This window comes from Pleurodeles waltl, chromosome 5 (genome assembly GCF_031143425.1).
Source record: "Pleurodeles waltl isolate 20211129_DDA chromosome 5, aPleWal1.hap1.20221129, whole genome shotgun sequence".
Lineage (NCBI taxonomy): Eukaryota > Metazoa > Chordata > Amphibia > Caudata > Salamandridae > Pleurodeles > Pleurodeles waltl.
In genome coordinates, this window is record NC_090444.1 from 649,645,030 (window position 1) to 649,664,333 (window position 19,304).

Consider the following 19,304-nt stretch of genomic DNA (forward strand, 5'->3'; position numbering starts at 1 on the left):
GGGCCGACTTTGCGTCTCCTTATCAGGGAGCCAGAGTGACCCCCGCTCAAACAAGACTTTTACAAAGCCATGTGCCTCGCTTTTGAGCGAGCTACCCCTGCTGGTGGTCGTCAAACCTAGAGGGGTCAGCAGGGGCCTCATCAGGTTTGACTAAGCAGCTTCGGCTTCTGCGCCAACGGGGACCCCAGGATCCGACATCAGATCGGGAATGGCGCCGGTTCTACACTGTCGGCCTCCTCTGGCGTCTGCCCATGTGTCGACACTCCCCCCACTGCCGGCATCAGCTGGCGGTGGAAGCCACATCCTCATTCCTGATGATCTGGAGCCAGAAGAACGTCGCACTATGTTGATTCAGACTACAACGGCACCGACTTGGCCCAGATCAGTGCCTGAGTCTTATTTTGATCAGCCAGGTACAGGTGAGGAGTGGGAGGGGTCTGAGGACTCTTTCAAATATGGATTAGAGAAGCAGGACTGCTAGATGAGGATCTAGGGGAAGTCAGCGGACTGGATACTTCTCCAGATGCTGGTATGCTCTCACCTCCTTCTGTGGCTACGGAGCAGGGAGCATTATATGCTACGGTGGTGCGTAGAGCGGCTGAGGTCTTGGACCTGGAGTTGGCTACAGTGCCGGTCAGACCTAATATCCTGACACAGGTGCTTCAGCCGGGGGTTGCTACATTGGAGCCGATGTTACCCTTCAGTGAAGCCCTTACTGATGTCCTGCTGAGGACGTGGTCCAAACCCAGCACAGCAAGGGCTCTTGTGAATAGGACAATTGGCCGCTGCCATCGACCAGCTCCTACGGTCCCCAGATTCCTCAGCCAAAATCCCACCCTGGAAAACGTAGTGGTCCAAGCCTCCACATCCCATGGTGCCTTCCTTTTCGCTCCCCCGGGTAGGGAATCCAAGAGGCTGAACCAACTTGGTAAGAAGATGTTCTCTTCTTCCAGCCTGTCATTGAGGTCTGTAAACACTGCATACCTACTGGGCCGTCTTTCCCATACTTTATTTGATACAGTGGCACAGGTGCTGCCCCGGGTCCCAGAGGACATACGGGACACTCTCACCCAAGCTGACAAGGATGGGAGAGATGCAGGTAAGTTTACTGTAGGTAGTTGGCTCTGTATATACTATCTCAAAGTGAGAGATAGCATGCACAGAGTCCAAGGGATCCCCTTAGAGGTTGAATGTGGCAAAATTAGATAATACTAATGCTCTATTTTGTGGTAGTGTGGTCAAGCAGTAGGCTTATCAGAGTGTTAAGCATGTGTTGTACACACACCGGCAATACATGAGGAACACACACTCAAAGACTTAACTCCAGGCCAATAGGTTTTATATAGAAAAATATATTTTCTTAATTTATTTTAGAACCACAAGATTCAAGATTCGAGGTAAGTACATAAAATGCAAGGTACTTCACATAGGTAGGTATAGAACTTTGATTTAAAACAGTAGTACACACAGTTTAGGTTAAAATGGCAATAAGCTGTTTTAAAAGTGGACACTGCAAAAATCAGCAGTTCCTAGGGAGGTACGTTTTTTGGTTAAGTTTCTCAGGTAAGTAAAGCACTAACACCGTCAGTCTCCTGGGCATTGGCAGCCCATTTGGGGGTTTAAGGCAACCCCAAAGCCACTGCACCAGCAACACAGGGTCGGTCAGGTGCAGAGGAGGGCCCAAAACACATAGGCGCCTATGAAGAACAGGGGTGCTTCAGTCCTAGTCTGTTTACAGGTAAGTACCTGCGTCCTCGGGGAGCAGACCAGGGTAGTTTTGTAGAGCACTGGGGGGGGGGGGGAGGGGTCACACAAGTCCACAAAAACAGCCTCAGCGGCACAGGGACAGCAGCCGGGTGCAGTAGGCAAAGCAGGTGTCAGGTTTGCTATTGAAAGCAGTGGCGCGACACGGGGGTCACTTAGGTGATGCAGGCAGGGCACAGAGGGGCTTCTAGGGCCACCCACCAACTGGCCTAGGATGAGGGCCGCCTGCTGGTCACTCCTGCACTGGTAGGTGGTTCCTCTCAGTCCTGGGGGCTGCGGGTGCAGTGCTTGGTCCAGGCGTCAGGCTCCTTGTTACCAGGCAGTCGCGGTCAGGGGGAGCCTCTAGATCCTCTCTGCAGGTGTCGCTGTGGGGATGCAGGGGGGTCGTCTCAGGGTGCCCACGTCATCGTAGTCTCCTGGGAGTCCTCTGCAGTGTTGGTTCTCCTGAACTCAAGCTGGAGGCATCGGGTGCAGAGTGTGATATCTCACGCTTTGGGCAGGAAGAGAGAGTTCTTTGAAAGTTGTTTCTTTGTTGCAAAGTTGTTGCTGGTTTTGAACAGTGCTGCTGTTCTCTGGAGTTTCTTGGTCCTTCGGGTTCAGGGTAGTCCTCCGAGTCCTCAGAGGTTGCTGGTGCCTGTCAGATGCGTCGCTGTGCAGGTTCTTTGAGTCTGGACAGGCCTGTAGGGCTGGGGCCAAGTCAGTTGTCGTCTCAGTCATCTCTGCCGGGCTTTCAGGTCAGCAGTCCTTCTTCTTGTTATAGGTTGCAGGAATCTGCTCCTGGGTTCAGGGTCACCCCTAAATACTAAATTTAGGGGTATGTTTAGGTCTGGGGACAGTCACCAGATGGGAGGGCATCTCCACTAGCTGGGATGCCCTGGGGTGCTGTACCAAAAGGCATGAACCTTTGAGGCTCACTGCCAGGTGTTACAGTTCCTTCAGGGGGAGGCTCCTTCACCCAGTACAGGCTTTGTTCCTGGCCACAGAGTGACAAAGGCACTCACCCCATGTGGCCAGAAACTCGTCTGGTTGTGGCAGGCTGGCAGAAACTGGTCAGCCTAGCACTAGGAGTCGGACTGATATTCAGGGGGCACTTAAAATGTCTAAGGTTTTGCTTAGACACTGTAGGAGCATAGTGCTCATGTACTTATGCCCTCACCTGTGGTATAGTGCACCCTGCCTTAGGGCTGTAAGGCCTGCTAGAGGGGTGATTTACCTATGCCACAGGCAGTGAGAGGTGGGCATGGCACCCTGAGGGGAGTGCCATGTCGACTTAGTCATTTTCTCCCCACCAGCACACACAAGCTGTGAGGCAGTGTGCATGTGCTGAGTGAGGGGGTCTCCAGGGTGGCATAAGACATGCTGCAGCCCTTAGGGACCTTCCCTGGCCACAACGCCCTTGGTACCAGGGGTACCATTTACAAGGGACTTATCTGTGTGCCAGGGCTGTGCCAATTGTGGGAACAAAGGTGCAGTTTAGGGAAAGAACACAGGTGCTGGGGCCTGGTTAGCAGGGTCCCAGCACACTTTCAATCATAAATGGCATCAACAAAAGGCAAAAGGTTAGGGGGTAAACATGCCAAGGAAGGCATTTCCTTACATTTACCATTCGGTGTGGCTTGGACACCACCAACTCAGGCAGGGCGATTTCCTCGACAGTGGCCCTTCATTGCCACGCCTGGCTGCGTACCACTGGCTTTTCGGGGGATGTCCAGGCAAATCGGATGGACATGCCCTTTGATGGTTCACGCCTTTTGGGAAAAAAGGCAGACTGCACTTAAGCGGTCCAAGGACTCTAGAGTCACAGCCAGATCACTGGCCTCTCGGTGCCCGCTCGGCAACAGTCTGCTTATTGTCCCTTTTGAGGCTTCGGGAAGTGCGGGGTACCATGCCAATCACAAGTCAGCCACCGTCCTCCAGCTTCACAGCATCCAGTGCGAGGACGAGGTCATGGTACCTTCAGACCCATGCCTCCCCGCTCTGCGGATATATCTAGCAGGGTTGAAGTTTATCACTTTCAGGGCCCTAGTTTTGCACAGACAAAATGTTGGTTCTATCCTGGACTCTGTGCTCCTGGCGTGGAAGTTTTGTGGATAAACGAACTGACGTACGCACGCCAGGGTGGTGCCTTTATAGGCAACCGTGATGTCAGAATCGGCTACAACGACGCAGACGAAACCATGCATAGGCCGACGATCCATGCGGATCCGAACGATGCCACCCAACGGCGCATGCAGGGTATTGCTAAAAAAAAAAGATTCCGGGTTTGAAGCTGACACCAGGGAATTCAAAGGTAAGGAATCTGCGCTAGATAGTCTCTACCAAATAATGCGTTACCAAAGGTAGGTAACCTGTTCATTAATGCAATATACATTAAAAAGGACTAATATCTGCCTCAAGACATTGCTATAGTGATGGTGGCCTGGAAGTCTTTGAATTGTCGCTAACATCGGACTTAAACAACTGGCCTCTTCCCCAACCCACTCAATAGGACACTCAGTTGACCCCATTTTCTCTGCCAGCAACAACATCTCAGTTAGTTGCACCTCCGAACTCCTATGTACTGACCACCACTGTGTCCACTTCTCCTTTACCAAACCCACCCATCACCACCATGCCCTCCACCACCAGCGCAGTAGCTGGAACAAGGTCTCCGAAGACCAACTCGCCACCACCCTCTGCAGCACACCACCGCCAACCTCCGTGGACGCCATCATCTCTGCACGCCACCTCCACTGATGGATCTCCGACTGCGCCAACACCCTGGCCCCCCCCTCAGGAAACCCTTCAGCAAACAGACCACCGAGAAAGCCAGCTGGTTCTCCCCTGCCCTCCAAGAATCCAGACACACCTGTAGATGATTCAAGAGAAGATGGAGGTTCAGCAAGATCCCGACAGACCACACAGCCCTGAAAACTGCTGTCACATGACACCACCACCACCTTATCAGAGCCACAAAGAAACTTGCAATACGAGAAAGAATCAATACCAGTGCACACAACAACAAAGAGCTTTTCATCTTGATCAAAGAATTCACCAATCCTAGCTCTGATACCACGGACATCACCCCATCCCAATCCCTCTGCGACAACCTCGCCTCCTTCTTCCACTGCAAAATCTCCAACATCAACCCAGAACAGGAACAACTGACACCCTACGTATCATGAAGACCGTCCACTCTGGAGCCCCCTCGGATTCCTGCCCCAGCACATCTTCAACCGTGCATGCGACACCATCGCCCCTGAACTCTGCTGCACCATCAACTGCTCCATTGATACCACCTCCTTCGCTGAAGACTGGAAACAAGCAGAGATCAACCCCATCCTGAAGAAACCCCCTGCAGACCCGAGCCAGAGCCATTTTACACTGCACTTAAGTAACTTATAAGTCACCTATATGTCTAACCCTCACTTAGTGAAGGTTAGGTACAAAGTTACTTAGTGTGTGGGTACCCTGGCACTAGCCAAGGTGACCCCACATTGTTCAGGGCAAATTCCCCGGACTTTGTGAGTGAGGGGACACCATTACACACGTGCACTACATATGGGTCAATACCTATATGTAGCGTCACCATGGTAACTCCGAACATGGCCATGTAACATGTCTAGGATCATGGAATTGTCACCCCAATACATTCTGGTGTTGGGGGGACAATTCCATGCATCCCCGGGGCTCCAGCATGGACCCCGGGTACTGCCAAACTAGCTCTCTGGGGTTTTCTCTGCAGCTACCGCTGCAGCCAACCCTCAGACAGGTTTCTGCCCTGCTGGGGTCTGGGCAGCCCAGTCCCAGGAAGGCAGAACAAAGGATTTCCTCTGAGAGGGTGTTACACCCTCTCCCTTTGGAAATAGGTGTTAAGGGATGGGGAGGAGTAGCCTCCCCCACCTCTGGAAATGCTTAGAAGGGCACAGATGGTGCCCTCCTTGCATAAGCCAGTCTACACTGGTTTAGGGAGCCCCTAGCCCCTGCTCTGGCGCGAAACTGGACAAAGGAAAGGGGAGTCCCCTGTCCATCACCACCCCAGGGGTGGTGCCCAGAGCTCCTCCAGTGTGTCCCAGACCTCTGCCATCTTGAAAGCAGAGGTGTGAGTGCACAATGGACAGCTCTGAGTGGCCAGTGCCAGCAGGTGACGTCAGAGACCCCTCCTGATAGGCTCTTACCTGGTTAGGTAGATAATCCTCCTCTGGGGGCTATTTAGGGTCTCTCCTGTGTGTTTCTCTTCAGATAACGAATACAAGAGCTCACCAGAGTTCCTCTGCACTTCTCTCTTTGACTTCTGCCAAGGATCGACCGCTGACTGCTCCAGGACGCCTGCAAACCCGCAACAAAATAGCAAGAAGACAACCAGCAACATTGTAGCGCCTAATGATGCCCGCTTTCTCGACTGTTTCCTGGAGGTGCATGCTCTGAGGGCTGTCTGCCTTCAACCTGCACTGGAAGCCAAAATCTCCAGTAGGTCAACTGAATCTTCCCCCTGCTAACACAGGCACCAATCTTCTGCCTCACCGGTCCTGGGTCCCCTCTCATCTTGACGAGCGTGGTCCCTGGAACACAGGAGCTGGATCCAAGTGACCCCGACAGTCCAGTGGTCCTTCTGTCCAAATTTGGTGGAGGTAAGTCCTTGCCTCCCCACACCAGACAGTAATCCTGTGTATTGCGGGATCTGCAGTTGCTAGGGCTTCTGTGCACTCTTGCAAGGATTCCTTCATGCACAGCCTAGCCCAGGTCCCCAGCACTCTGTCCTGCATTGCTCAATTCGCTGAGTTGATCACCGACTTCGTGGGTCCCTCTTTTGTTGTGCTGAGACGACCGCCATGCTCAGATTTCTTGAACGCCTGTTCAAGTGCTTCTGCAGGTGCTGCCTGCTTCTGCATGGGCTCTCTCTGTTGCTGAGCTCCCCCTCTATCTCCTCCTCCAAGGGGCGACCTCCTGGTCCTTCCTGGGCCCTGGCAGCACCCAATATCTTCAACCGCGACTCTTGCAGCTAGCAAGGCTTGTTTGTAGTCTTTCTGCATGGAAACAACTCTGCCTCCTCCAGCATGCCTTGGGACATCTTCTGACCAAAGAAGAAGTTCCTGGCACCTTCCGTTGTTGCAGAATCTTCAGCTTCTTCCACCCGGAGGTAGCCCTTTTGCACCTTCATCTGGGGTTTAGTGGGCTCCTGCCCCCCCCCCCCCCCGGACACTTGCGTGACTCTTGGTCTTGGTCCCATTTCTTTACAGGGCCTCAGGTCCAGGAATCCATCTTCAGTGTTTTGCAGTCAGTTGTTGTCCTTGCAGAATCCCCTATGTCGTCTTTACTGTCTTTCTGGGGTAGTTGGGTAACTTTACTCCTACTTTTCAGGGTCTTGGGGTGAGGTATCTTGGACACCCTTAGTGTTTTCTTACACTCCCGGCGACCCTCTACACACTACACTAGGCCTGGGGTCCATTTGTGGTTCGCATTCTACGTTTTGAGTATATGGTTTGTGCTGCCCCTAGGCCTATTGTGTCCTATTGCATTCTATTGTGTTCTACAGTGGTTGCACTACTTTTCTAATTGTTTACTTACCTGATTTTGGTTTGTGTGTATATTTTGTGTATATTACTTACCTCCTAAGGGAGTATGTCCTCTGAGATACTTTTGGCATATTGTCACTAAAATAAAGTACCTTTATTTTTAGTAACTCTGAGTATTGTGTTTTCTTATGGTATAGTGCTATATGATATAAGTGGTATAGTAGAAGCTTTGCATGTCTCCTAGTTCAGCCTAAGCTGCTTTGCTATAGCTACCTCTATCACCCTAAGCTGCTAGAACACTACTAATCTACTAATAAGGGATAACTGGACCTGGCACAAGGTGTAAGTACCACCAGGTACCCACTATAAGCCAGGCCAGCCTCCTACAACGCCCAACTCACTGAATTCATCGAGACCAATCATACCCTGGACCCCTCACAATCCAGCTTCAGAAGCAACCACAGCAGTGAGACTGTTCTCCTCACTGCAACAGACAACATCTGCAATCTCCTCGACAGAGGTGAAACCGCAACCCTCATCCTCCTGGACCTCTTGGCCGCCTTCGACAATGTCTCCCACCACACCCTCTACGCGAGATGCCATGACGCAGGCATCCACAGCAAAGCCCTGGAATGGATCCTCTCCTTCCTCACCGACCGAACCCAGAGAGTTAGGCTCCCACCGTTCATATCCAAACCTACAGAGATAAGCTGTGGCGTCCCCCATGGCTTCTCCCTGAGCCCCACCCTTTCAATATCTACATGGCCCTGCTAGCAGACATCATTAGAAACCACAGACTCAACAGCGTCTCCTACGCTGACAACACTCAGCTGATCCTCTCCCTCACCGACTACCCTACAGTTGTGAAGAACAACTTCCATAACGGGATGAAGACAGTCCCTACCTGGATGAAAGACAGCTGCCTCAAGCTCAACTTCGACAAGACAAGTCCTCATTTTGGCCACCACCCCCTCTGCCTGGGATGACACCTGGTGGCCCGCAGTGCTTGGAGCCCACCCCAGACATCCACTAACCATGCATGTAACGTCTGCATCAACCTCAGCTCCTTGCTTTCTATGAACCACCAAGTCAATGCCATCTCTTCCTCCTGCTTCCGCATGCTTCGTCTGCTCCAAAAGATCTTCAAGTGGATCCCCATCAAATTTAGAAGAACAGTCACCCAGGTGCTTGTCAGCAGCAAGCTCGACTACGCAACACTCTGTACGCCAGCACCTCCCAGAATCTCCAAAAGAAGCTGCAATGATTCCAGAATGCTGCTGCTAGACTTATCCTGGGCATCCCTTGCTACAGCCACATCTCCAGGCACCTGAGAGACCTCCACTGGCTCCCGATCAACAAAAGAATCACCTTCAGTCTTCTCATGCACGGCTACAAGGCCATCCACAACATGGGACCTGCATTCCCCAAACACTGCCTCACCTTCCACACGTGCACCAGACAACTCTGTTCGCTTTCCTGGCCCTGACCACCATCCCACTGATCCGCAAGGCCACAGCCGGAGGAAGATCCTTTTCCTACCCCACCGCTAAGACCTGGAACTTTTATCCTCTTCATTTCAGGCAATCTCCCTCTCTGCCTCAATTCAGGAAGGGCCTCAAGACCTGGCTCTGTGTCTGAACCGGCATCCAGCGCCTCGACTGAGCTGCAGTACTCCCTTCACCCCGAGCCTTGAGACCCAAACGGGTGATTAGCCACACTAAGAATCCTAATTGATTGATTGGCTTGTACGAGTGTTATTGTTAGTAGTTGCGTTAGTACAGTCATTGGCAGTGCAGGCAGGGACAATGGGTGGTACAAGCTGCAGTGGAGTCCTGACAAGGACCCTGCCACTTATTTTTACTTAAAAAAAAAAAAAATTAACAAGTTAAGCACTGCCATTAACAATCTGGTAGAATTATTGTACATTTCTGGAACGTATGTTAATAATGCTGTTTGTTAATACAGTACTCTCGGTGGTTACAAGAGTTTAAAAAAATCAACCATTAACAACATCAAATAAACAAAGATTGACGAAACCATTAGATTTCGTTTATAACTGAAGTTACAAGTCAAATCTTTTGGTCTTGCATTTGCTCGTAACTCTATATCAGAGTTAACGAGGTCAAGCAATTACCTGAGGTGTCAACAGCTTGTTGGATTGATTCTGCAAGATCATAAGATGTCACAATACACATTTTATTGTTTTGCATAAGGTTGTAGGGTATTCTTAATGTGATTGATCATATATTTATTATCAAGACATACTTAATGTGAATGACTGTAAAGTTTACATAATTACCAAGTTAACTATTTTATTGCATTAAGCATGTCATCTTTTATTTTTTCACAAAATTCTATCTTTAATTGTTTCAACGTAATATTCCGTATTGTTTGTTTCTCTTTAGGCATTTTTGGACACTCCCCATCTGTTCGTACCACCTTTAGCACCATATACTTTTCCATTACCAGATATGCTACCTAAGAAACTTACAGTAGCAGAAGTAAAAGCCAGATTCCCTAAAATTGCCGAGCTGAAAGGATACTGTCCAGTAACATACCTTGATGGAAAACAAAGGTAAACAATACTGTTTGGTATTTACTTCAGCACGTTTTAATGTTGCACAGTGTCTGGTTTTATATTGATGGCATAGCATTCTCACACTGTTTTCCCATTTTCTGAAATATTTTTTAGAGCTTTAGACCATCATTTAAAGATTGAGTGATGGCTATTCAAGTGTGCCAGTGGTTTCACTACAAGGGGTAGAGGAAGGTCTACTGTACTACAGGAAGACTGCAATGGGGTCAAATGTTTTCCCACCATCATGGCGGGAGGCACCTCGAGAGGGATGGCAATTCCACCATTCCAGTGTGCGGTTTCGGCCCGCATATGTGGATAGTGGACGTTTCCCCCCCAAACTTGTGGTACTTTGTCATTCCTTACAAGTGCAAGGGGTTTTCTCCTGGGTTGTGAGGAACTCTTTTATGGACTTTCCATACAAGACCATCATCATGTAAATGGTGGGTTTTCAGGGAGCAACTACTTCCAAAAATGGTGGCAGATCAGCTAGCCTAAGTTAGTTAACCGGCCAATAATTATTTTTAGTGGCATCTACACTATCCACAAGACTTTTCCTATGGCAGAACCGTTAATGGCTGTTTAAAAAAAAAAGCGACCATCTGAGTACATCTTATCACTGGGCTGTTTTACTGTTTTATTGATAGTATCACTGTAGGAAGCTGGCTCTGTATATACTATATCAAAATGAGATATAGCGTGCAGGGGTTCCCCAAGAGGCTTGACAGAGGCAATAATAGATAATACTAATGCTCTCTTTGTGGTAGTGTGGTCGAGCAGTTAGGTTTACCAGAGGGTAGTGTTAAGCACTTGTTGTACACACACAAGCAATAAGTGAAAACACACACTCAATGACTTAACCCCAGGCCAATAGGTTTTTATATAGAAAAATATTCTTTTGTTAATTTATTTATAGAACCACAAGATTCATTTAGCAGGTAAGTACATTAAATGAAAGGTACTTTGCATAGTAATGCTTAGGACTTTGAATAGATTCAATATTGTACACAGTTTTCTTTAAAATGGCAAAAAAGCTATTTTAATAGTGGACACTGCAATTTTCAACTGTTCCTGGGGGAAGTAAGTAAAGTACAGTTTCTGAGGTAAGTACCACACTTACGGGTTCAGTCTCCGGGGCATAGGTAGCCCACCATTGGGGGTTCAAGGCAACCCCAAACACCCAGCAACACAGGGCCGGTCAGGTGCAGAGGTCAAACAGGATCCAAAATAATGTGGGTGCCTATGGAGACGGGGTTACTCCGGTTCCAGTCTGTTTGCAGGTAAGTACCCGTGTTGTTGAAGAGAGCAGACCAGGGGGTTTGGAGGAGTACAGGAGGGTCTTCATGTAGGCACAAAAACCACACCCTCAGCGGCATGGGGCAGCCAGGTGCAGTGTGCCAACAGGGCATCGGGTTCTCAATAGAACTCTATGGAGGGACCAGGGTGTCACTTAGGCGCTGCAAGCAGGGCACAGGGGGGCCTCTCAGGCATGCAACAGACTGGGCAAGGGTGAGGGCCACCTGCTGGTCGTTTCTGCACTGGTGGTCGGTTTCTCACAGGCCTCGGGGCTGCGGGTGCAGTGCTGCCTCAGGTGCTGGATATCTTCGTCCCAGGCAGTCGCAGTCAGTGGGGGTGCTCGAGCTATCCTCTGCAGGCGTCGTCGTGGGGGTGCAGAGAGGTCAGCCCAGGGTGCACACATCATTGGAGTCGCTTGGGGGTCCTCTCTGGGTATTTGGCTTCTTTGGAAATGGGCAGTGGGTGTCGGGTGCAGAGTTGTTGGACTCACGCTTCTAGAGTGACATGAGAGTCCCTTTAAAGTTGGTTTCTTGGTCTTTTCTTTGGGCAAGTCTGCTGTCCACGGGGGTTTCTCGGTCCTCAATGATGCAGGCAGTCCCCTGGAGGCCTTTCAGGGGTCGCTGGTCCTGTAGAATGCGTTGCTTCTTTTCTTGCAGCCTTTCGAAGCGGGAGACAAGCCGGTAGGGCTGGGCCGAATCAGCTGGTGTCTCCTTCTCTTCCCTGCAGGGGTTTCAGCTCAGCAGTCCTTCTTCTTTCTTGAGGTCGTCCGGAAATCTGATGATCTGGGTTCACAGTCACCTCTAAATACTAATTTTAAGGGTGTGTTTAGGGTCAGGGGGCAGTAGCCAATGGCTACTGTCCCTGAGGGTGGCTACACCCTCCTTGTGCCAAGTCCCTCTGGGGAGGGGGGCACATCCATATCCCTATTGGTCCTACTCCTCCAAAGCAAGATGGAGGATTTCTCAAGGAAGGGGGTCACTTCAACTCTGGTCACATTAGGGGTGGACCTGGTTGGAGGGGGTGACTCATCCTTGATTTTCTCATTATCCCTCTGGACTTGCAACCAAAAGTGGGGGCTTGTCCAGGGGGTGGGTAGCTCCACTGGCGTTAGTGCCCTGGGGGCATTGTAACACTAGGCCTGAGCCTTTGAGACTCACCCCCAGGTGTTACAGTTCCTGCAGAGGGGAGGTTTCAAGAACCTCCACCCAGTACAGACTTTGTTTCTGGCCTCAAAGAGCCCAAAGGCTCTCACCCCAGGGGGTCAAAAAGTCGTCTCTCGGTGGTAGGCTGGCACAGACCAGTCAGTCCTGCACTGAAGAATGGGGTAAAATACAGGGGGCATCTCTAAGATGCCTTCTGTGTGCATTTTTTAGTAAATCCAACACTGGCATCAATGTGGGTCTATTATTCTGAGACAATTGATACCAAATGTCCCAGTATTAAGTGTAGCCTTATGGAACTGGGGAGTACGGTTTGACAAACTCCCAGGCCATATACTTAATATGGCCACTCTGAACTTACAATCTCTAAGAATGGACTTAGGCACTGTAGGGGCATATTGCTCATGCAGCTATGCCCTCACCTGGGTATAGTGCACCCTGCCTTAGGGCTTTAAGGCCTGCTAGGAGGGTGACTTTTCTATGCCACAGGCAGTGTTTTGATTGCATGGCACCCCGAGGGGGATACCATGTTGACTTTGCCTTTTTCTCTCCACCAACACACACAATCTGAAATGGCAGTGTGCATGTGTTAGGTGAGGGGTCCCTTAGGGTGGCACAACACATGGTGCAGCCTTTAGGAACCTTCCCTGGTCACAGGGCCTTTGGTACCAGTGGTACCTTTTTCAAGGGACTTATCTGTGTGCCAGGGGTGTGCCAATTGTGGAAACAATGGTACTTTTGTAGTGAAAGAACACTGGGCCTGAGGCCTAGTTAGCAGGGTCCCAGCACACTCAGTCAAGTCAGCATCAATATCAGGCAAAGTGTGGGGGGGTAACTGCAACAAGGAGCCATTTTCCTACAATCGCCTATTGCAGTTCAATGCAATTTTTACATATAATTGTCATGTCTCCTTGATTGAATTGTGTGTATTGACAGCTATAAATGCAGTTTAAGGTCAAGGCATTAGGTGGCATGGATACTGAAAAAATTATATAACAGAAGGATGTGCTGATTAAGAGCGAAGGAGTCACCATAAGGTTAATGTTATCTAACTTCCCAGACATATTGAGATTGAGTAAAGGGCATACTGGTAACCACAAATTATTAATAGTGACTCCTGCACCGGTAGTTCTGAGCCCCCCTTTCCCCCCATATGACCCACTTGGCTAACACTACTTTACCTGAAAGTGTGTTTGGCTTCTGGCATGACCGTAGAAAGAACAAGAGCTCCTGAAGTTATACGCCATTTTTGGGCTTAGGTTTATGTATAGCCATTGCAGCATATGGCTCAAACGTTTTATTAAAGAAACAGACCGCCAGTGCAAAGATGTTCTAGACCCTCCCCTTCCCAGTGGAATATTTCATGAGAATGGAGGCCATGTGACTAAAACCTACCAGTAGAGGAGTCAATACAATGAGTAACTATATCTTTTCATTTTGGGTGAACTACATAGTCTTTTTCCGACATTTCAAATGTATTGTTCAATTAAATTAAGAATAAAACAATATCTCATTTACCTGTTTCTTGTTAAGATATGAGGCGCTGATACCTGGTCACATTGAACATGCTGTAGAGTATCGAGACAAAATATTCATTTTTGAAAGTGAGGAAAAGCTTCAGAAATTCATGAGGTGAGTTCTTAAGTGAATATATTATTTCATTCTTTTGAACTTAGTTCTCCTAAGTGCTAATAAGATTTTCTTTCTCAGGTTACCAGAGAAATACTGGAATCAGCCGCTTCCCAATAAACTCCCACCGAAAAAGGAACCAATACTGCTTAGCTATCTCCCTTTATCTGGATATCTTGAGCAGGTTTGTAAATCTAATATGTGAGTATGCTTTTAAGTGTGAATGCTATCTCACTGAGTCAACAAGCCATATGTAATCATAGCTGGAGCTGTAGGTCTCTCTGTTTTTGTCTAATGTAACAGACCACTGAATGTGATAAGAATTGAGCTCTATCTCTTTGTACACGATTTCCTTGTAGATATTTTCCTCCCTGTAGATTGTTTATCTTCACAGTGTGGGATTTTGTAAAACAATATCTACTGAAACCCATCAAGGCAATCACATTCATGAAATAGGGTACCCATCAACAATTTAGGTTTATATGAGCTAGTTATAAACACTTGAGATAGTTATAAACATGCTTACCCTACAAATATATTTAACCTGCCTGCCTTGGTGTTAGTTTCATGTATCCTTTTCCCACAGAAGTAGCCAGGCATATATACTCAGTCACAAAAGCAATGGACTGCTATTGGTACACTGGAGATGCATGTTTTAAAAAGAAATTATGCTCTGCCGTGGCAGTGCTGGTTATAGTCGTAGTATGCCTTGGCTCAGAAATGAGGTTCAAACCTCCATCACGTACACGAACATCTGAAACTTGGAGGCACTTGTCCTTGAACTGTTGGTTAAAAGATGAATTTTGGGGATAGACCTGGGTTTTCTGGTTTCACATTCCTACCTGAAGAATATATTGCATCCTAAATGCCTTAAACCAAGCTTGTTGGACCCGTGTATACTAATATACAACCCACCTTCTTTACATTTCCCCTCGCTCACTGTGGGTTGTATTGTACACTTTTGGTTGCCACCGTTTTATGTTTCTTTATGTCAGGTTGCAGATAATAGATTACAAGATGTACAACAATGGCAATAAATTACCCTTTTGAGCTAATGCAACACTATGAATAAATAATTTAATTTGAATGATCTATTTAAAAGTGCTGTCTTCTTTTAAGTTTAGTGGATCCTTGAGAGTCAGCACACTAAGCATAATAGTAGATAGATCGAAGTACTGAGTCTGGGGTGGGTTTCAGGTGGTAAATCTCACTGATCCTGTGATTAGGGTAAGCAAGAGAGCTATGGCTTCTTAAGCAAGGTAGCATATAAGACATCAAACATTAAGGTTGGGTCGGGAGAGCCTATGTAGTTTTGAGAAACACAAGCCACTCATTTTCGGTTTGGCAGGAGCACAGCTGTGCAATAAGCCTAGAGTGGTGCAGGAGTGTGTCAGAAAGTTGAACAGTAGACTGTGAGTAGGTTATGAGGGGAAAGAAGATTATGGTTGAACCTTGGATGAGTAAACAAATAGACCAGTTAATGAAGATTAAACGTAATAACAGATGCAGACCTTGTTATCAAAACTACTCTATCTGGGATATGTTATATCAGTGGGGTGGGCTGATGAGTGGAATTGGCCTGGAGACCGATTGTGTAGGGATCGGTTGGAGACATAGAGTCTGAGGTGGAGTCTAACTCTTTGACACTAATTGTGAACATATACCTTGGAACATCCACAGCCAGAATCATTCTAACGGGTTAATTAATGATATTGGCATTCTCATTGTCAGTTTCTCTGACAAAGGCATCTCGATGAATTATTGACAGGGAATGTTTCTGGGGTTGGATAGTTATTGACAGAGGAGGTCTAATGGGTATTTACGTGCACATGATATGTAACTGCCATTATATCATCTGACACCATATTTACTCTGAGCATTACTCATCAAGGGTCTTGTGGCACAGCCTTTGCAATAGAAATTCTAGTGACCATGGTCCATTGTTTCATACAGAAGAAGCACATTTCTTATATTTTGCAGACTGTTTATGAAGTGTACACATCTGCATAGTGTCCCTTGGAAATAAAAAGAGAGTGACCACAACCAGTGACTTAATCTAAAGATTGTTTAAGGGACCAGGTTCTTATGAATTCATGGAATTGCAACAGGATGAGGATTTTTGTAAGTACTCCTGAAAGAGTGCTCTTTTTGAAAGCTATTATTGAGAAAAAGCAACCACCCATCAGTTCTTTTTGATCTCAGAACTGTCATCTGATTAGCTATGGTAGAGATATGATAAGGACCTGGGGAGGAAGACCCATACCCAAAAATGTTGAAGTGCAACCAAAAATCACTTTGTGCACCAGGGACAGAAATTTAGAAAAAAACTCTCACTTGAATCACATCTGGTTAAGAGTCCTAAGATTTGGTTTGGTGGGGATGAATGTTGGAGGTGATTGGCCAGCCTAACAACATTATTTTGGACCTGCATTTTTTAGGAAAATTTATGGTGATCAGATCTCTAGTGTGTAAGGGTAAAAACTACCATATTATGCCACTTGGGTGGGGGGTGGTTTAGAGGGTAATCCTTTACAGCTTTCTAAGCAGATACATGAAGATTGAGATCACAGTGGAGACTTTATTGCCCATTAAAGGCAATCCTCAACCTTTACCCCTGTGTGCTTAACTGTTTTGATTTGGGTGGGGCAAATGACTATTGCCATGGAGTGCATAACCTGCTGCCACTGATCACCAGATTTTGGCTTTTGTCCGAGTTGAATTTCAACCACCTGTTTCCCATTCATAGCCCACCTCTTTCCTAATCTTTGCCTGACTTGTAGCATGCAGTTCTGGAAGGCCGATGTAGTGTGCACACCATTTTTCTGCTTCCACAGAATCTTGGTATCATCTATATATTGTTTTGGATTAAACTTCATTAAGTTTTCCAAGATCACATAACCAGTACAACAGTAAACTCAGGAGTAAGTAGCATTGCCTCCCGCACGTTATGTGTTCAATCATATAGTATTTCAGATATTAGAACTAAACCAGCAAAACAACAATTTTGAGAAACTGGCATCTTGTTGCTGTCCAACACACACACACACTTTTTGCATGGTTTCAGAATGCAACTTGGACTGGAGTGTACTGGGATCCTGCTAACCAGATTCCTAGTGCCAGTGTTCTTTCCCTAAAACACTGTAAAAGCAATTGGATAGACCTTTAGCTACCACTATAAATCCCTATTAAAAGGTACTTAAGTACCCAGGGCATAGGGTACTACGGGTAAGCCCCTGGGGGCAGCAGCACTGATTGTGCCCCCCTCAAGGGCCATGCATCTAGATGCACCCAGCACTGGATAGCAGGCTGAGTGTCCTGGTGCAAACCTAAAATACAAACTCGATATGGCACACTCCCTGTGTGCCCTGTCCACCCTACCCTGCATATGTTATGGGTAAGTCACCCCTCTAGTAGGCCTTCCAGCCCTAAGGCAGGGTGCACCATACTATATGTGAGGGCATAATAACATGAACAATATGCCCCTACTGTGTCCTTGCCAAACCTGGGACATCGTGAGTGTACAGAGCAGCCATTTTAATATATGTGCTGGACACTGGTCAATATGAGTTTCCCAGCTACATAATGGCTGCTCTGAACCCTGGATTGTTTGGTATCAAATAATTCAGAATGATAAATCCAAACTGGTACCAGTACAGGATTTATTATAAAATGTACCCAGGGGTCACCTTAGAGTTGCCCACTGCAAAAACTAACTATCTTGGCATGGTTGCTGACTGGTTCCAGCAAGCCTGCCACATCCAGTCAGCCAATACACAAACCTGGGCACCCTGGGCCTTGCATCGCAGGGTGTGCTGTGTGCCCCAGGTCCCCAACCCCTTGCGACTTAAATAGCCCAAGGGGACCATCAGCACCATCTTTCAATCTGCAAACCAGCTCCTTTTCCAATTGGCCCATCCAGGTGGTCCCGTGCCTGTGCCAAGAACCTCACCAACGCTGCTCCCGCCAGAACCGGGAGCTGCCCGAGACTCTCTAGCTGGCATAGGGTGTGCCCACCAACTGCTGCGACCATCTTGCAAAAGAAGAGACAGTTAACTCAACTGTACGATTATTAATGCATTTTTAAAGGTGACTGTGCATTAATTTCAATGATGCGTAATTACACCCAGAAAGTCTAACTTTGCCAAAACTTAACATATTTTAAAGATCTTGGCCTGAAAATTTATATAAACATCTGAAATGTTTTTACAAAGTCTGGTCTTGAGTTATTCATTGAGTGTGTGTGGTACATGCTTGGATTTGTGAGTACAGCAAATATTCATCACATCTCCGGGATTAGTCTACTGCTCGACCAGCTACCTTAAGAATTGGAGCATTAGGTGGTCCTCAATTTTGTACACTACATAGAGGGCCAGCCTCCTACAAACATAGTTTTGAGCAACCTCTGTAGGATGACGTCTTACCACACTCTTTACTACATACGGGATGCTTCATCTCACAGTGTTGTGCATGTTCAGTCTCGATGCTGAGGTAGAATAGGAGCCCGCAACAGTTCATGATCACAGTATGTAATATAGAACAATCCGTACTTAACTTATAACTTCCCCCGTGGTCTGCTTGCGTAGTTGTCAGCATACCTTGTCTATTGAGTAAATCTGGTGGTCGTGTGTGGTGCCCATACCTGGCTAGTCCGAGTGTCTCCTAGCGTATGTACTCCTTCTGTGTCCCAACTGCGGGTCCCCAATCAATCAGTCACCCCTTCTATCAAACTCAGGAGGGTCCTGTGCCTCCGCAAGTCTGACAACATGGCCAACCATACATGCAGGTCATCTTCTAAACGATCATCTCTGCGAACGTGGCGCACCTGCACTTCTTCCACATTTGTCCACTAAACCACATCTTTCATCTATGCATTATAGGTGGGAGGTGTCGGACTCTGCCATGTAACGGCAATATGCCTTTTTTGCTTAAACTAGCCCAAGGAGGATACATTTCCTACTCAGTTGTTTTTTAGCAGGCGACAGAAGCAGCCCCAATAAGACTGTTCGAATCTCTATTGCTCACCCAGAGGCATTATTGAGACTGTCCAGCACTGCCCTCCAATAAGATGATAAGGAGGAAGAAGACCATACCATGTGTAGGAAGTTTGCCGTCACCTCCAACGGTGGTAGACTACATTAAGCATTTCTGGGGTAAGATATTTCTGGTGTACAAAGTTATATTGGATAAGTTTAAAGCGTACATCAGTTCTTTTCCTTCTGTGGCGGTTAAGCGCAGGTCTGGGATTGAGCTACCCTTTGCCTTTTTTGCAAGCCTTTTTTCGGCCGTTTTGTCGAGCATTTTTCTTTCTGTGCGGGAATGTCATCTAGGAAGAAGGGGTTAAAGCTGTGTTGTGCGTGCCATCGCACCATGTCGCTGATGGACCCC

At 47.6% G+C, this 19,304-nt stretch overlaps 1 protein-coding gene across 4 annotated transcripts in view; it reads left to right on the forward strand.

Moving 5' to 3' along the window:
- Nucleotides 1–19,304, forward strand: part of AK9 (adenylate kinase 9) — an 824,487-nt gene that overhangs the window by 771,517 nt on the left and 33,666 nt on the right. For all 4 annotated transcript variants that reach the window (XM_069234515.1, XM_069234516.1, XM_069234517.1 and 1 more), the window contains 3 exons: nt 9,665–9,834; nt 13,824–13,922; nt 14,001–14,103. In XM_069234515.1, coding sequence (XP_069090616.1) covers nt 9,665–9,834; nt 13,824–13,922; nt 14,001–14,103 — 372 coding nt within the window. The remainder of the gene's footprint in view (nt 1–9,664; nt 9,835–13,823; nt 13,923–14,000; nt 14,104–19,304) is intronic.